The sequence below is a fragment of the Poecilia mexicana genome, unplaced genomic scaffold (genome assembly GCF_051168715.1).
Source record: "Poecilia mexicana isolate PSO_F unplaced genomic scaffold, ASM5116871v1 scaffold_15, whole genome shotgun sequence".
NCBI lineage: Eukaryota > Metazoa > Chordata > Actinopteri > Cyprinodontiformes > Poeciliidae > Poecilia > Poecilia mexicana.
Genome location: NW_028263384.1, coordinates 22,381,281 through 22,399,558, shown reverse-complemented (window position 1 = coordinate 22,399,558; position 18,278 = coordinate 22,381,281). Strand labels below are relative to the sequence as shown.

The following is an 18,278-nucleotide window of genomic DNA, read 5'->3' as shown; positions in this document are numbered from 1 at the left end:
AGAGGATTCTATCAAAAGGTCCAGCTTAAATTATTTAAAGTTTTAATGTTTTATCCAAATATTAAAAAAAAAATAGCTACCTACAGCTTATCCAAATGAACAAAAGGGCAAATATAATACCGTGTGTATCAAACGTTGCTTTATCACCCATTATGACTCCAGGTACTGAGTGCTTTGCTCAGGTTTCGTCCTTGTGGTGCATCAGGCGTCACATTATTACAGACACTGGGATCAGAGACCATTTGCATATTTTAATTAGCACAGATCATCCCACAACATTTCCCAACACAGATCTCATGGCTGGTGACAACAATAATAAAAAAAGAAACAAACTTACAAAACAGGAATATAAAATTATTTTTCCATTACACACCACTCAACAGAAACATCTGTTATACAAGGGAAACAAAGGGACATGTCACCAAAGCACTATATACTCATACGCCAAACATCCAACATGACTTCCTTAACGGTTTTGGTAAGACAACATTTTTCTTCAAAAATATCTTTTGATTCAATGTTTTTTTTTTTTTTAAATACAAAAATAAAAATAACGCAAAATTTCTCACTTTGAGTTTGACATTGAGTCGCCCACCTCCCCCCACGTGGCAGTGTAAAATCACTGGGCACATTGCCATCTTAACGTCTATAAAACATTTTATTTGCTTTTATAAATATTTTATTTCCTTTTTGATAAAACCTGTTTTTTCTCTTCATCCTTTCTAAGGAACTGTCCACCATGTACTTGGAAAGTCTTTTGTTTCTGCGCTGACCATAATCACCTTCCCAAGAGAGTTTTTCAAGTTTTTTGCTCCCATCAGGAGCTTCTTCATCCTCATTCTTCTGTGATTTGAGTAAAATCACTGAAAAGACAATGAAAATTCCTCAGCTATTTCCAAACTATTGAAACATCTATTGCTGTTCCCGTCCACACTACGGTACACTGACTGTAATCATGTTGCCAAAGCAATTCTCTAAAAATCTGCCTGATTATTTAATGTTCTCAGTTTCCCTTTCGAGGCCATCTGCTGGTCTGAGTGTGTGTAGATTGATGTATGTGTGTGTTTTTGTGTGAGTGTCTGCAGTCCAGGCATAAGTTTCAAAAGGATTCATGAGAATGAGGCACCTTTTAGATGAGTTTAAGGTCATGGTTGGAGCAAATGTTCCCCACTCCATCTCGTTCACTCAGCATTTTAATGACTGCAAGGGAAACCTTTTGTCTTGCTGAAGACGGGGGTCCTGCAGGTGGGTTAAAACTCTACAAACTGGAACTGTGACCGTTTTCATTAATGAAAGAGCCAGTCAACCCAGCTCAGTGTGAGTGTCCTCCTGCAGGATGTTTCACTGAAGCACTGTCTGAAGAGCTTCCCTAGACTACAAACACTTCCCCTCCAGTCCTTTTCAGGAGGATGGAGGCACAAGGACACACACAAGCCCGGTTGCCCTCAGACCAGCGAGGCCTCGGCTAGTCATAACTCCGTGATCTCCAGGGGACTCTCTGACAGGGTGTCCCCATCCTTGTGGCGGTGCATCGGGGTGGATTTAGCTGACTCCGTGCGAGCGTTTCTCTCTGAGTACAAGCCACCATCTGCGTTCAGCGCCTCTAGAGAACGTGCCAGAGCCCGCTGGTCGTCCTCTGGCAGGCTGTTGAGATCTGAGGTCAGGAGGGTGCCTGTGCTGCCATGGACCACATGGACGCCTTCAGGCCCCTTCAGCTCCACGGGAAGCTTGTGCTTGAACCGCAGAGTGCCGCGTCCCCCACCCAAGTCCAAATTCTCATCCTCATCGTCGTCCAGATCACTCTGGATTAGCTTTTAGAGACAGATGGAGAAAGAGAGTCAGTAAAATACGTGTAGTTAAGCACAAAAGGCTGCCAGGAATACATTTGTAAGATAAAGAAAGTACTCTTCTCTGATTGCCCCGTTCCACTAGTGCCAGCTCAGCACAACTCGACTCTACAAGGGGTTTCCACTAATAACAGCTACATGGTTCAGGCCATTTTTAGTACCTATTTGGACTCTTGGACCAGCTATCTTTAAGGCAACCCCACCAACTAGAGCTGTTAATTGTGATGGAAAACCCCCCGAACTGTACGGAGTAACAGAGCCAGGTCTAGCCACCCTGCTATAGGTAGCATTTGTTGCACATTCAGCTGGTGCGGTTCAAACAAACAAAACTTTGAGTAACCTGTTCCACCCCTCACCTGCAGAGGGTGCTCTGCATCCAGACTTGAAGAAAACATGGTACAACTTTCTTCTTCACGAAATGAAAACATAAATGGCAGCATCAGATTTTAGCGTTTGTAGGATTTCTTTTTTGTACTGTAAAAGAACCCTGAGCTATTTCTCCTGTTAACACTGGACTCGCATGTTTGTTTTGGCTGTATTTACCCAGAATGCCCTGTGCTGTAGTCCACTTCCTACTTTTGGAACAATCTCCAGTCTGCTTAGTGTTCACATGTGCAGAGTTTACTTCAACCAAACCCAGAGCTGTGTATGTAGGCAGACCAGAGTTCAGTTATGCATTCACCCCTCCCCAAATGGACCGGACTTCCCAGGCAAACGAACTGGACTTGGATGAAAGCAAACTGAACGGGCTGGTCTGAATGCGCCATAAATGTACAAAACCACACAGCAGATTCCACACTGACATTCTCTATTCAACAAAGATGAAGCCAAGAACAGAAGTCCGCAGAGAATCACTTTCAGCAACAACAACTCAACAATCTCACTTTTTCCTTCCTCATGTGGTTATAAATGAATTTTAGATGAATCATCTTAAACCCATTGCTTCAGTTCAGAGGTTTGCAGACATTTCCGTCAGGTGATTGTTGACCCAGTTTGTGTCTAGCTTTAACCCTGAGAAGATAAAACGTCTTCATCTGCTATACAATAAAATACAAATGTGATCATCTCAGTGGCTCCCCTGCTCTGGTTGCAAAGCAAGCCCAAATCACCACTCCTCTACCACCGTGTTTGATAGTTGGTATGAGTCGTTTTGCTGATGTGGCCTGTTTGGTTTGTCCAAAAATGGTGCTGAGCGTTAAAGCATGAAATATGTACAGTTCTTTGTTCTCGTCTTCCTAAAGAACACAGTTACACAAGTCTTGTGGTTCATTCAGATGCAACTTTGCAAACCTAAATCATGCTGCAAGAGAGGACAGGGTTTTTCCCGACAGCCCTCTGAAAGATATCATACCCGTCAATTCTTTTTCTAACTGTGCTAGATCACTCAGTTGGTTTTTTTGCAATTTCTTTGAGCATTGCACTGTCTGCAGAGACATCAACTCCTGGGAAAATCATCAGCTGTCCTAAATGTTCTCCGCATTAGATAGTTTGAAAATTGATGCTTTGTTGATGCCTTTTTGTTGATGGTTGTGTTCATTATGTTTTAGAGAAGCAAACTGCCAAAAACAAATCTTTTTAGTTGTTCAGACTTGCTGATGATCAATTCTTATGTCCTACAGAAAAAGCAAGGGTGTACTTTCCATTTTGGCTTCATCTCTGCATAATTTACAATGACATTGTAGAATCAGCTTCTTTTTGTGCCCTCATTTGTAACCAGATGAAGAGTATGTACTTTCTTTTCTCCATAAGTGTATACATAGATGAGTTTGAAAATGCAAAAGAATGAATCATTTCATCTGAATAAACCTGATAAGTAGAAATAGACAAGTGTGAAACAGATTCAGAGATGGATCAGAGGATAAGCAGAGTTCCAACAGATCTGGAGCACATCGAAGAGAGTAAATGCACCATCTATCGAGAAGAAGAGGGTTGAAATGTCAGTATTTTTGACAAATCTTGTGTTAGAAGTCTTGGAATGACTTAAAAAGAGCCGATTCCAGACATGAAGCAGAAGTGGTAAAAGTGTGCACCATCAGAGCATGAAAGAGGGAATCAAAAGAACAGCTGATCACTCTGAGTGGCAGTGAAGAAGACCAGCAGCAGATGCAGAGAGCTCAGCGGTTTTTCTTCCAGGCCCACCTCAGTAATTGATGACTTATCTCCTTCTCCTTGGCCGGTGGAAACGGTGACGAGTCGCGCTGCAAAGAGCTTTTTCAGCCTCAGGTAGTCATCCAGAACCACCTTCAGCAGAGAACCCTGACAGGACGGCAGTTAGGATCAGACAAAACTCTGACACAATCCATCCCATAAGCCCGAACGCCAACCCCTGAACCAACAGCCTGCAGTCAGGACATGAGTCTTTGGCTCCACCGCTCAGTGCTTGTTGATTGGAGTTAGGATGAGTACATACATAAGTGTTTCTGCATGTTTACTTCTCTTGATGTGTCTTACCTTGATGGGCCCTTCCCTCATAATCTGACCCAGCTTAGCAATGTTGTCGTACTCCTGGATGGCGGCTCTCAGGTAGCGATCGTCCTCTGGCCTCGCTTGAGGCTCGCGGCCAAAGGTGCCCTGAGAGGAAAACCACACAGTCATCATAGAAATCTGGATTACCAACTATTATTGTACCAATTATTGTTCTATGAAACACTGAAGTTATAGGTCGGAGAATCAATCCATCCTGGAAAAAGAACAATTCAAAGTAATCCATAAATCCCAGACTGTAAGCTGAGCAGTGAAGCCAGATGAATGTTGGTACTGACGTGTGTGCGCGCCGGGCTGTTCCACAGGTCGGTGATCTCACTCAGGTTCTCCGGCAGGTCGTCTTCATGATCAGCCTGAGCAGCAAGCTCCAGGTTACGACAGAACGGGTCCATCCACACGGGATTGGCTCTGCAGGAAGAAACGTGTAACTAACCCCCAAATCAACTTTCTGTTTGCTAATAAACTAAGTAGGTTACTTAGGGTTCTATATTTATACTGTATGCTTCAGTGTGAGTTTTTACATTTTTGTGTAAATTTGATTAAACCTGCAATATTTTGCCTAAAACTGACTCAGTGCTGCCCTCTTTGGGTTGAAGAGTGGCTACTGCAGTTACATTTTTCTATTTATTACAGTGATACAGTTTGGTACCTTTGTCACTCAGCCCTGTTCGGTATAAAACACTTTCAGTCTGACACAGCGCCACCTGGTGGCGAGTCAGAAGTTGGAAATACCATAAAATTCTCCACCAACATGAAGGAAGATTTGCCTTCTTGTTGCTAGTTGTTTTTTTTGTTTTTTTTCCAACGACAAAATCGCAAGAGAGTCTGAAACTTCAATAAATGTAGCGACAAGATAAATTAGTAACAGTACTTCTGTTAAAATAATATAAAAATCGCAAAACTCTTTTAATAAAGAAAGTATATGCTGCTCAGGACATAGATCTCACCCTTCAAACGAGTACTTGTTAGTGTTTGGCATATCCAGAATATCCATTAGACCTTGGTTTCCTGCATGGGTAAATTAAATAATAGGAAAAGCTGTTATGCATTAGTTCCAAAGTAACGTTTGCCAACAGCTAACACGGCTGTGTGTAAAGCTGCCTCCTCACCTGTTGATCCTGCAACAATAGCTTTAAGCTTCCTCTGGTGTCTGCAGAAGAAACATCAGGAGAAGATAAAAATGTTACTTTGCAGCTCAGACTGACGGATTAAAACATTTGCGCCTTTTAAATCACTCCGCAATCCGCATTGAAAAGAAATCTGCTACAGTGGAAATATCTGCAGGATTCTTACACTCTGCGATAATGCCAGTTCATTGTTACAAACAAAATCCCCGCCAAGCACAGCAGCACGGCCAGGATAATGATCACCAGCTGTGAACGGGAAAGAAAACCAGCAGTGAAAACCTTCCACAGTGTATGAGCTCATGAACGGCGGCTGTGTGCAGACCTGCAGGGTGGAGATGTCGTCAGGCAGTTTGTCACCGACGGCGGGCTGAACGTCCACCACGTTGTACGTCCGGAACAAACTCCTCAGCTGCTCCTTGTTCTCATCGATCATCTGGATGACTCTAGGGACACACAGCACAGCTCATACAGACGCCTTACGATCAGAACCTGAACGATTACAGGACTTAAAGGTGATAAAAAACCTTTCCACATCCAGGATGGTGTTGGTCTGATTGTTGACGACGTGGATCAGCATGTCGGTCTGAGAGTAGCTCACTCTGCCCTTCTTGTCCACATGAAACTACAAAGTATGACATATTAAATTATCATACACAGTGGCCATTTCTCCACTATTTGCTTTAGAATAAAAACTTCAGTGTATTTTTATTGGAATTTTATCTGATAGACCAACATACATTTTTTTTCCCCGAGGAAAAGAAAAGAAAAAAAAAATCAAAGATAGTGTATTTGTGTTCAGTCATGCTGGATGGTGATGCTGTAGACAAGACAGCAGTCAGACTCACTACAAATCTGAAGAGGCCTCTAACTGAAGACTGTGTAACCAAATCATGATTGTCATAACATGCTAACATAATATGGATGGCAACATCAGCTGTTAGCAGCTCTGCTAATCCACCTCATTTGCTATTGCTACTCCTCTTTAAATCTCTGCCTGGACAGAGAGACGTTGAAGTAGGGGATTAACGATTCTTCCTTCTCTGCTCTGCATCCATGAAGCTTCTTTATCAGCTTTGCCTTTATTAAATTTTATTTTACCCTTTTACTTAATAAAGGTTGAGACTATTTAGGAAAATGAATTCTCTCAAATGTTCCAACATTATGGAAAACAAATGTAAACACATGCCACATTTAAAATTTTAAGCCTTCCTTCTGTAGCAGACAAGCAGCGATTTGCTGCTTTCTGTTGGTCTGACACAAGAAATCCCAACAAAATACAGCTTAGTACTTTTTAAGACTGTTTGTTAAAAACAGAGTGAAGATGAGGAAGTCTTGCCTGAATGTCATCCAAGTTGACGATAGCTCCTGTGATGTTGGACAGCAGGCTGATGAAATTGTCCTGGTTCTCGCGGACCCAGTCCGGTATCTCGTTAAAGACGATCTTGACCCGCTGGTCGTCTCGGAGGATGTAGATGTTCACGTTGGTGGTGGCACTGTGGCCGGCGAAGTCACAAGCTAAGATCTCAAGCTGGAAGTAGCCTGGATCGTAAGCTGTGAAGAGGTCGTAAGTTCGGATCATTCCGTCCATCAAACCTGCAGCGACATGGAAAAGGAAGTGAGTCACTCTGTGGGAGTCAAAATCTCACACGATGATCCAATTATCCTCATTATGTGTTACAACATGTGAGGAATCACACACTGCACATGCTGGAGGAGCTGAACAGATTCCTCAAAAACACAAACATCCTGAAACATTGCTTGTTTTTGTAATATTTTTCTATTCTACAAACACATAATTGCCAAAATTACGTTTTTTTTGACAAGCAGTCACATATTACAGTGAAGTAGGAGGTTTTACTTCTGTCTGAAATCAGTCAGACCCACATCAGTTAATCTTTCCCTAGAGCATCGAATTAAAGCCGGAGTAATATTATGCAGACATGTAAAGGCCAAAACAAAGTCAAACACTTTGTGGAGCAGGAACAGCAGAGCTCTCCTGCTAACCCAGGAGAGTCACTGACCCTTCAGTGTGGAGAACACCAGGGCGAAATTTTAACGTAACTCCAAAGTTTTTCATTTTAACGATGAAAATGAATTAAAGTTCAGTCCAAACAACCCCATCCTTCCAAAGAATCTGTCAGAAACTAGATCTAATGTCAACTAGCTAAACTGTGATTCCTCACCAATGGTGAAGATGTTGCCCACATCCTCGCTGCCGTTGCTCTGGGTCTGGAAGTAGCGGATTGTAACGATATGGTACTGGACCACGCTGTTGTTCCCGATGTCGTTATCTGTAGCCACCAACCTGATGAGATCTGAGCCAACTTTAGCATTTGCTGCAACACCTGAAACAAAAACACAAACCAAATGTTAGTCTAGTTTTATACCAGATGATGATTCACCAGCAGCATCAGTTACCTGCTGTGTATTCTGTCTTAGCGAACCGAGGCGTCTGGTCATTTATGTCCTCGAGTTCGATCCGGACTTCCAGAAGGCTCGGGTCTAGAGCAGGGTCCAGCGCTCTGGCCTGTAGTGACCTCTGACCTTTGGGAGGGGTCCAGCTCCTGTTGCTGGAAGCCTTGATGATGATGGAGTAGGCCGGGATCTCCTCCCGGTCCAGATCCTTTAGAACCCTCAGCTCTCCATCAAGACTCAGGCCAAAGTTTGCATCACTGTTTCCTCCTTCAGCAGGACATGAAACAGATTTGTGGTGAAGATGGATCTTTGTAAATGTCTGCATTATTCTTTTGCTTTTGAAGTGCGAATGCTTTCATGTGCTCAGACAATAAGTTCAGGAAAACCCCTTGAAGGCAGGATGAAATCATCATCGATAAATTAATACTTTTCATCAAAAAACACTAACATTCAGTGGTGGGATGTACTTATTGTACTTAAATACATTTTCTATGTATCTGTACTTTACTTAACCAGATTTAATCAGGGGTACTTTGGACTTTTACTCCACTGTATTTCTATAATGTTGTATTTCATGTTACATTCATATCACTTTGCGTTTTTCTTTTTATTAAAACGTTTACTTGAACGTGTTTACTGCAGTTAAAATAACAGATTTTTTGCTTTGTGGTAAATAAAAACTTTAAATGTATAATAATTCCTCCTTCTTATTAGGCTTAATTTCATTTAAGTCTGCAGGTCATCCCTGAATTTAAATCAAAGTGTAAATTGTGTCACAAATCCTAAACCCAATAAAAACATGTATTCATGCCTTATGCATTATTCTTTAAAACGACACAATACCACTGATATATTAAATAAAATACACATACAGTTAATGATATTCTACATCATTGGATAAGGTAATAAATTCAAGAAGTACTTCTACCAATACTTTTAAGTATATTTAAAATCAAGTACTTTTATTTAAGCACAAAGTTTTAATATTTCCTCCACCACTGGAGGACCATCATTGAATGTTTCATACTTGCAATAAAATAGTAGACGATGGCGTTGGAGCCCTCATCGGCGTCCACAGCTCTGGTTACGTTTCCCACCACGGTACCAGAGGGAGAGTGTTCTGGTACCGTCAGCTTCTGGTAGGGCAAGCTGCCACGCTGCAGAGAAAACCAGTCATTACAACATGCAAACATCCCAAAACTGGACACATAAATTACAGCTCAACATTACCGGTGGCTTGAGGAAGACCGGTTCATTATCGTCAATATCCAACAGCGCCACCTGCAGAGGCTGGGTGGTCTCATAAGGCACTGGTTGGCCCATGTCACGGGCCACGATGATAAGCTGAGGAGTGATTTGCACACGGTTACTGAGGGCGGCGCAGCGGCCCCGTGTTGGCTGCAGGAGTTGCAGGAGAAGGCGGACTCACGCTGAGCAGGGCTTGTTTCTCCCGGTCCAGTTTCACCGTAGTGGTGATGACTCCAGACATGGCGTCAATGTGGAAGTTTTCCCAGTCTCTGTTCCCAGCACCAGTCTGCAGGAAGGCGTAGCGGACCTCTCCGTTCACGCCCGCGTCTGAGTCGGTGGCATGAACCTCATACACAGGCAGGCCTGGAGGCTGCTCCTGCACAAAGCAAGAGTCGAAAAAAGTAATCAAAACTCAGATTTAATACAGTTTGAGATAGTTTTGCAAAACCATTCTTTCCCCTAGGACTTGCAAATTTTAGCCTTGGTCTTTACTTTAACATTTTTTGCAATAAGAAGAAAGAAAATAATAAAAAACTGCTGCAGCATCTTTTGCTAAGAGGAGTAGATCTTCACCTTTTAAAAAATTACATAATCTGTTGTACTATGTATTGCATTACATAAAAGTTTCCAGGCTTGATTTTCCCACTGTTAGCTGGAAGTTCATCAAACGAGACTCACCTGAATTATTAGTGAGTCACATGAAAACAGAGTAAACATGCTAACATTAGCTTAGCATTAGGGGAGCTGATACCTCAGCAATATGAATAATGGTTCCATTAGCTGGCCTGACAAACACGGGTCTGTTGTCGTTGACGTCTATGACTGTGATGATCAGGTCTGCAGTGCCCCATAGGGGAGGACGCCCCTGGTCCGTAGCTACAACGGTGAAGTTGAAACGCTCAGAAGACTGGAGCAGGCGGCGCGAACGCACCAGTCCGGTGATTGGATCCAGGGAGAACGCATCTAAAAACCCAAAAAGACACCATGACTGATGAACACGCTGCACCAAAATGATTCCACAAAAACAATCAATAAAATAACCCACAAACTACAAGGACATTTATAGTTCTAATTTGGCAAAATGTGAAAAAGTTGAATATGAATATTTTGGCAAAACACTCCAGAAAATGTTTTGGTAAATTCTTACCTAAATGCGGCCCAAGTAGGCTGTAGATTATGGCAGCATTCTCTCCTTCGTCCAGGTCAACGGCGGAGATGGTTATCACAGACGTACCGCTGGGCTCGTTCTCAAACACGCTGGTGTTATACACTCGCATTGTGAAGCGCGGCCGGTAGTCGTTTACATCCAGAACCGTCACCAGAACCTGATGAGTCACAGATAAAGATGATTTAGTCCGTTTTCATGCAATCATGGTAAACATCTGCTAATATGTAGTTGTAATGAGCTCAGCACCAAGTGTTTGCTAATTGATGCTGGCTAGTCTGCAGGAGCTGAGTTGGGCTGTTCTGTGATGTGAAAGCTCCAAGAAGGAGCTGCGTCTAAAAGGTGGTGCTGGGTTCATCCAGATGTTTAGCACAGCTGAATGGCTGCCAGGGGGTCAAAGAATCGTCAAGCATGCATGAAAGAATAAAAGCAACACTCCAGATATGATTTGGATGAAGGAATAGCATTAAAACATGAGGTGAAGCTCAAAAACGTCGGTTTTACATAATACTGCCCATTTAAAGTACCAATCTTCAAAATATTCTCATTATTCTGACATTAAGAATATGAAAATATGAATATTGAAATACTGAAACCAGTAAAGTTTAGTCTAATTTAACATCTGAAAATAATGAAACATGTTTTTTAGACAAACCACAGTTTACATGTGGTAAACTGTGGTTTACAATGTTTCGGTTGCTTTGATGCGATAGTTGTTTCTACCTGAACAGCGTTCTCTCTTCGGTTGTTAGGGCTCCCTCCTGGGTTGTCTCGAGCCACAGCAGTCAGAGTGTAGTGGTCCTTGGTCTCCCTGTCCAGAGGGGACAGAATGTAGATTTCTCCCTTACAAAGAAAGAGGAAAAGGAATGATTAGGAAGGAAGTACTTAAGTAGGAGTGGTGGTGTTATCAGGACGTTATTCTGCCAGAGCGTAGAGCTGAAAATGTAGACTGTGCATTGGGCTACAGTGTGAGCTTCCATTTCCAGACCGGATCACTTTCATCAGCCCGAGAAGAGCAAACACAGCAGGACGGCTCTTAACCGTCAATGCATGCTTATGTTTTGTGCAAGGTTGCCAAAGAGGAACTGTCTGGCTTTTCTGTACCCGGTCAAAAGGTTACTTAAATAACATCTCTTGCAAAACAAAGTGTACATAACCAAAACCAACAAAAGTAAATGAGAGGATTCCAGCATGAAGAAGTCATTCTGTAATTTGGTGAACAGTTAGAAAAAGGCTGAATTGCAGCTTGTGAATGACCTTACAGTGGAAGGTTTGATGCCAAACTTGCCCTCTCCGTCCACAAGGCTGTACTCGATGACAGCGAAAAGTCCAGAATCAGCGTCTGTGGCTCTGACACGAACTACGGTGGTGCCCAAGTCCACGTTCTCAAAGACGGGTTCCTTAAAACAAGACAAACATCGTGTGAGAATCAGCTGCATGTCAGCCCATCAGAACAACAACAAACACTTCCTTTATTCAGTTCAGCTCCAAATGTGAACCTCATTCTGTTCAGATTCTTTACAAACAGTGACATACCTAACATATCTCTGTTCATCTGGATGATTATGGCTTAAACCAATGGAAACCAAGCATTCAGTTAGATTAGAATATTACAAGATCATGGATGTTGTATCAACTAAAAAATTTTTATACAGAAAAGTAGACTTAATGAAAATGTGAACTCATGAAGTGGTCTAACCTCATTTAGCAGCAATTCCCTTTTTCTACTCCTCTTTTCCAGCCACCAAACTTCCCTTTATTATGCTCACATATTAAGACTATTTGATTTTACTGGATTCATTCTTTCATCACCATGATAGATTGTGAGGTTCTTCTCTTGTGCAGGTCAACCTACAGATTTCTGGGTATCTGATTCCACTGTGGTCTCTCATCTGTCTGCTGACAGAAGCTTGTTCTGCTTCCTTCTGCTGACGAGCGTAATGAAGATGCTGTGGTGCTCTAAGCTCGGACCTTGGACTTGATTTGGGTTGAAAGTCACCTGCTGGTTCTGGTCCACTGGGTTTTATCACCAGTCACTGTTGAACCTCAAACTGGACGTCTAGCAGCTTGGAGTTTGTGTAAGCCTGCAGTTATCACTGTTATTAATAAACCTTTTCCAGCTGCACTTTTTCCTTCCACTAAACTTTCTATTAGAATGCTTGGACCCAACACTCGTTTTTTAAGCAAAGACTTGGATTGATGAAGTAAATGAACTTTTTGATGGTATTCTAAGTCATTGAACTTAACTTGTTCATTATTAACAGTAGCAATGATTAGTCATGTCTCTGTAGAGGGACAGTATTAGTATTGTGTTTTCCAGGCAGATAGTACCATTTTATATAAGTAAAGTAACTATGTTACCTTCAGTTGTTATAAAAATCTTATATATGTCAAATATAAAATTTGACTTTGTAATTTAAATTGGGTCTCTGTCTCTTTAAAAAGTCCTGCTCTTTCTGAAACTCCACCTTAAGGAAGTTATAACGTCACTCCCCCATTAACCCTTTTAACAACGTTTTTACCAGCGTTTCACTGAAAAATGCACAGTTCCACCAGGTCTTTGCCAATTGCTACTTGCTCTGAAGGAGCTGAGTGGGAAAGTCACGAGGAATAACATTATAACATGATATAAAGCTTGAAAAAGTTGATTTTATGTTTTTCTGTTCACTAACTTTCTCTAGTTTATGGGAACCATTTTAAAACCAGCAGCCCTACAGATCTAAGCAGTCCTGTACCTGATAGGACGGCTGCAGAAACACTGGGTTGTTGTCGTTGACGTCAACTATCCGTAAAAAAACCGGAAGCTCGGCGCTCCTCGGAGGCGTCCCGTGATCCTGAGCCTGAATGGTGAAATTCAGCCACTGCACTTGCTCAAAATCCACCGTCTGATTGGCCACAATCTTCCCTAAAAAAGCAGCAGCAGCAGTTCTACAGTAAATTTCTATGCTGCATTTGTTCTGCAAAGCTTATGGGTGATCTTACCGGTGGAAGAGTCCTCCAGTCTGACATAGCCCCCTCTTGGCAGGTGCAGCAGCTGATAAATGACCTGACCGTTTGGACCTTTATCGGGGTCCACAGCGGACACCGACAGCAGCGTCGTGCCCGGCTGAGCTCCTTCTAAAATCTGCTCTGTGAAGTTGGTGACTCCGAAGGGCCGGAAGCGAGGCGCGTTGTCGTTGACGTCCAGGATGTTGATGGTTAGTCTCGCTGAAAGGAAAAGAAATAAACAAAGAAAAAAAAAACTTTTACTGCAAGAGAAACTCACACTGAAATATTTAGAAAAATCCTTGATTCACTCTGGCAAAACTCTTCAAAATAAATTTAAACAAACCATTTTAATGTTGATCAAAGTCTTATACAACTTTGAATTTGTAATTTGTAATCTAATTTCGATTTAATTTCACTACAGCTTGAATAAGACATGACTCAGAAACCCATATGTCTTACCATCTCTATTCCAAATGGGAAAGACAAGTAAATCTGGCAAACAGAGCAATAACGGACATTAATAATTTTACATTTTGCCTTTCAATTTTACGGTGATCAAATAAGACCAATAGCAGGGTAGTATTGAGAAGTGAAGGTCATGGAAGGGTGGCATGAAGAAGCAGCTAGAACTGTGACCAACAACTTCTGGATGAATTCCCAGGTTCAGCTGGCCACCGTCAGAGGAAGCAAAGTGTGGTTGGGTTCACCAAATCTCCATGACTTGGTGATTATCTGGATGGTAGCTGGTTGTGTGTGAGGCACAGCAGGCAAAAGGCTTTTCTGTCCTTCCGAGACAAACATAAAAATGTGGAAATTGCTAAAATCTTTGTGGACTTTAACTTGAATCACTGTAAGATGGAGTTTTTTCCTCTTCATGATGCATTTTTTGCCTGATGTGACTTATATTCCAGAGAGACGTCAATACCGTAAGTATGGGGGATGAATTAGAATCAGGATCTGAAGGTAAACACAACCTGGACTTACCGTTAGGAACACTGCCAGACTTGTCAATAACCTCACTGGCGTTGTCATGGACAGACACAATTATCTCAAACGTAGCTACCAGCTCTCTGTTCAGCGGGTTACGAACAAATACTGCACCTAGAAATTCCCAAAAACATGTCAGCAGTTTCAAAACATCTAAATAAAAGGGTCAATAAAAAAACATTGTTTAAATGACAAATGTTTCAGAAAACCAAAGCCAACCTGTGTGTAAATCAATGCCGAAGGAGTTCTGTAAGCCAACCACTGGATTGTTCCCATCATCCTTTGCCTCCACTGAGATGATGTAGTACTCTAGCCTTGGATTGAGATCTGGGTCTTCAGCGGTGAGGGTAGCTACCACCACACCTGGTGGGGTCGACTCGTTGACGTTTATCATGGTTATAGGTTCTATAAAACGTGGTCTGGAGTCATTAACGTCATCCAGGATAACCGTCAGCGTGGCTGTACCGGACAAAGGGGGTGCGCCGCGATCAGTTGCCATCACAACGAGGCGGTACGACCCACGCTCCTCTCTGTCAAGTGTGGTGTTACCCACCAGGACGGCACCAGAAATCGGGTCGACCACAAAGCGGTCCTGAGCACCGCTCTCTAAACGGTACATCAACCAACCGTTGGCGCCAGAGTCCGCATCGGTGGCGGAGAGCTGAGTCACCACAACGCCTGGAGGTGACAAAGACAGGTGGGAAGACATCTACAGTTCCATCAAATAAACCTCAACAACAACCAGTGAGGCGGTAATGTTTTCAGACACGAGTTAAACCTGACAAACATCTCATGTGAGACCAGGTCCGTCTCAGACGTGTCATACGCACCAGTGGGACTGTTCTCAGGCAGTCGGACGCTGAAGCTAGACGGGCTGAAAACAGGAGGGTTGTCGTTCTGGTCCAGGATCGTGACGGTGAGAGGGACGCTGTTGTTTAACCCTCCTATGTCTTCCCCAACCAGAATCAGCTCTACCCGAGGGTCCTGGAAGGCTTCACGATCCAACTTTGCTCCCTGACGCACCAGTAGGACCCCTGAGGAGAGATCCAGAGACATTAGCTTTACTATTTCAGCATGGCTTCATGCTAACTGTCTCCAGAGAAATGAGGTTACCAGTGTTGGAGTCAACAATGAAGAGGTCGACCCTTGGCCCCAACAGTCGGTATTTCACCACAGCATTTGGGCCGATGTCTCTGTCTTCAGCCAGAACAGGCCCATTTAAAACAGTCACTGTGCTGCCTGAAGAACATGTGAAGAAAGATGGATTTCATGAACAGTTTGGAAATTACAGATCAGAAAACATTAGGAAAACATCTGTGATTTCTGTGTTTCGTGCCTCTGGTAAGGCACAGACCCATCAATGGATGGGAGCTTTCGCTACATCAGAACTTATTTGGCAAATGTGTCTCTATCTCCCTGTCACGCATTCACTCCTTTTCAGAAAAGCCCAAAACAAGGGAAAAAATTTTGACAAAATTGAGCAAATTATTTTGAATTTTGACGTTGTTCTCTAATGCAGTACTTCAAAATGTGCATCGTTGTTGCCTGATGTTCAAAATGGTGTATTAAGTATTCTTTCACTGGATCTGAATTTAAATGCAGGTCAACTGTCAGAATTCATTTATAGGTTATGATTTTCCTTTAGCTTCACAATTATTCTCTACATTTTTCTTGGTCGGTGATGTAAAATTCAAATAAAGTAAATTGTAATTCATGGTTGTTGTGTGATAAAATGTCAGTAGCTCTCTGTAAACTTCTTATGTTTTTATATTCACCCATTCGTAACCAGCTGCGAATTCTGATTACTGATTGGTTCATGTGTTAAACAACATGAACTAATGCCCTTTAAAGGTACAGAGAAAATTACAGCTGTGAGTTAATCTGTCAAAACCGCAAGATGGAAAAAAGCAAGTATGAGCTATGCATAAACAAAGTCAGGAAGTGGTGGAGACAACGCTGCGAAGTTTCAATACAGCATATGTGGATTGTCCTAGTCAAATCAAAGGAAGAAGGTAGATACCTGCTGGTGAGTTCTCAATTATTTCAGCTCTGTAGCTGGTTCTCGTGAACATGGGCCTGTTGTCATTCTCATCCAGAATGGTGATAACCAAAAAGTCAGAGTCCTGGTTTTATTGAAACAAAAGATGAAAGAGTGAGAGAACATTAAAAGTCTGCCTGAGCTGAGCTGTTATTTCTGCATTTCCCTCATCTAACTCCCCCAGAGCCCAACCAGTTCCATGCAAGATGGTCTTCTTGGCTATATGACCACATGTGTCCCAGATGTGAGTTACATTAGATCAGCTGCGACCCAGCGAGGTGCTTCAGAGAAAATGAAGTAAACATCATTTAAGCCCTTTAAAAATCAACCTTGTGCAGCCCTGCAACTTGACAGGAGAACTTGCAGAACCGTGCTGCAGACTTGGTGGTTAACTTGATGCATACCTTTGCAAGTTCAGTTTCGCACCTTTCTCTACACGGCCTTTTTTTAGGGTACCTGCATGTTGGCTTCCGTTTACAAAACACCAAAGACGCTCCTGTAATAACTGCTTGCAAAGATTGTTCACACTGGTTTCATTCTGCTTGAATATGTTTATTTTAATTTAATGACATGGGTTTCTGGTAAGAGAATCCATCGCTAAGGATCATTATTGCAGATGTTTTTAATTATCTTTGTAAAGCAGAAAACATGGAAGCACCATGGGAAGAGTCCTGGTTGTTTACAGGTAAAGGACGAAAAAAGACGTTTTGAAAATGACACATTTTCATACGACATGTAGATTCAAATGTATGAAACTGCTTAACATGCTTAAAAGACTGAAAATTGCTGAGACATTAAGACTGTGGAAAGGGGGATTACCCTGCGAGCGATGCGGGGGTTCTCTGGATTGTCCTTCACAGTGATGGTTAGCGTGTACTCTGCCACTAACTCTCTATCCAGCGGTCTGTTCACCTGCACAGCACCTGACTATGTGGGACAGAGATGAGTCAGAGCTGCAGGCGTGAAGGACATATCACTACATAATCAGGATGTGTCATACATAAGAAAACCACAGAGCAGACAGTTCAGGATGCGAGTTGAAGTTTTGAAGAGCAACATGTTTAATGGGTTTAAATGTGGTAGAGTGTAACTGTGATGTGGAAGAAAAAGGAGACATGGCTTCAAAACTAATGACACTAATAAAAATCTGAGAAGTGTGGCCTGTGTTTGTCTTCAGCTCTCTGGTTTAAAACGTTGTAAAGTCGCTTTTAGGTGCAATTACAGCCGCAAATCTTTACGGGTCTGTTCATTCGAGAGGCCTAGACAAAGTTCAGACCTAAATCTAATTCACAATCTGTGGCAAGATTTGAAAACGTTCCCTGACGACTGAGCAGTCCACAGCAGATAGACAGGTAAGACTACAAGCTGTAATGTAGAGAAAAGTGGTTCTTTGACTGGAGGGAGCTGGATGCACCCCACACCTTTCAGATTTTTACTGATGAAATGAAAACCTATGCTGTTTGTCCTTCCACTTCAAAATGATGTTAATCTGTGTTGGTCCATCACTTTAATCTGTATAAAATATTTCGAAGTCTGTGCTTGTAATGTGACAAAACACGAAAAAGCTCAAGATGTATGAACACTGCTGCAAGACGCTGGAAATGTTTAGATGTGGACGAAGAAACAGATTCATTTCTGCAAACAGCTGGGAGGCCATGTTGATCTGACTCTGACTCTAACGATGTTTATGGACTATTATGGGAATTTTCCTTGCGGTTCTGTAACAAACTTGCAGTCAGTGATATGTGGAAGTTTCCATGTTTATGTAAGAACAGTTGAAATAGTTTCAGCTGGAACTTTCTGTTCTCTTTAGCTGATTACAGAAGGAGAGAGCATTAGGAAACATCTGTGCACATCCTTCTAATACGAGCTGCTCTCACCGACATGCTGCACGTTTTTAAGACCAACATGAAGGTGTGGCCCTCCTGAATCAGGGCAGAAGAACGGACAAATGTGTCTGGCTTCAGAGTTTTTGGTTT

At 42.3% G+C, this 18,278-nt stretch overlaps 1 protein-coding gene across 1 annotated transcript in view; it reads right to left on the bottom strand.

Moving 5' to 3' along the window:
- Positions 1-231: 231 nt before the first annotated feature.
- The window catches only part of LOC106921265 (cadherin-related 23), a 21,361-nt gene continuing 3,314 nt past the window's right edge, over positions 232-18,278 (bottom strand). Inside the window, exons 6-32 of the mRNA XM_088013460.1 lie at positions 17,119-17,226; positions 16,282-16,384; positions 15,375-15,500; positions 15,092-15,295; positions 14,481-14,939; positions 14,259-14,375; positions 13,269-13,493; positions 13,022-13,191; positions 11,549-11,686; positions 11,010-11,129; positions 10,269-10,446; positions 9,873-10,084; positions 9,303-9,497; positions 9,104-9,217; positions 8,901-9,030; positions 7,877-8,140; positions 7,642-7,803; positions 6,795-7,051; positions 5,983-6,080; positions 5,781-5,901; positions 5,625-5,704; positions 5,441-5,481; positions 5,279-5,339; positions 4,610-4,739; positions 4,299-4,418; positions 3,987-4,103; positions 232-1,811 (exon numbers count right to left, since the gene is read on the bottom strand). Coding sequence (XP_087869586.1) covers positions 1,470-1,811; positions 3,987-4,103; positions 4,299-4,418; positions 4,610-4,739; positions 5,279-5,339; positions 5,441-5,481; positions 5,625-5,704; positions 5,781-5,901; positions 5,983-6,080; positions 6,795-7,051; positions 7,642-7,803; positions 7,877-8,140; positions 8,901-9,030; positions 9,104-9,217; positions 9,303-9,497; positions 9,873-10,084; positions 10,269-10,446; positions 11,010-11,129; positions 11,549-11,686; positions 13,022-13,191; positions 13,269-13,493; positions 14,259-14,375; positions 14,481-14,939; positions 15,092-15,295; positions 15,375-15,500; positions 16,282-16,384; positions 17,119-17,226 — 4,392 coding nt within the window. The 3' untranslated portion in view covers positions 232-1,469. The remainder of the gene's footprint in view (positions 1,812-3,986; positions 4,104-4,298; positions 4,419-4,609; positions 4,740-5,278; positions 5,340-5,440; positions 5,482-5,624; positions 5,705-5,780; positions 5,902-5,982; positions 6,081-6,794; positions 7,052-7,641; positions 7,804-7,876; positions 8,141-8,900; positions 9,031-9,103; positions 9,218-9,302; positions 9,498-9,872; positions 10,085-10,268; positions 10,447-11,009; positions 11,130-11,548; positions 11,687-13,021; positions 13,192-13,268; positions 13,494-14,258; positions 14,376-14,480; positions 14,940-15,091; positions 15,296-15,374; positions 15,501-16,281; positions 16,385-17,118; positions 17,227-18,278) is intronic.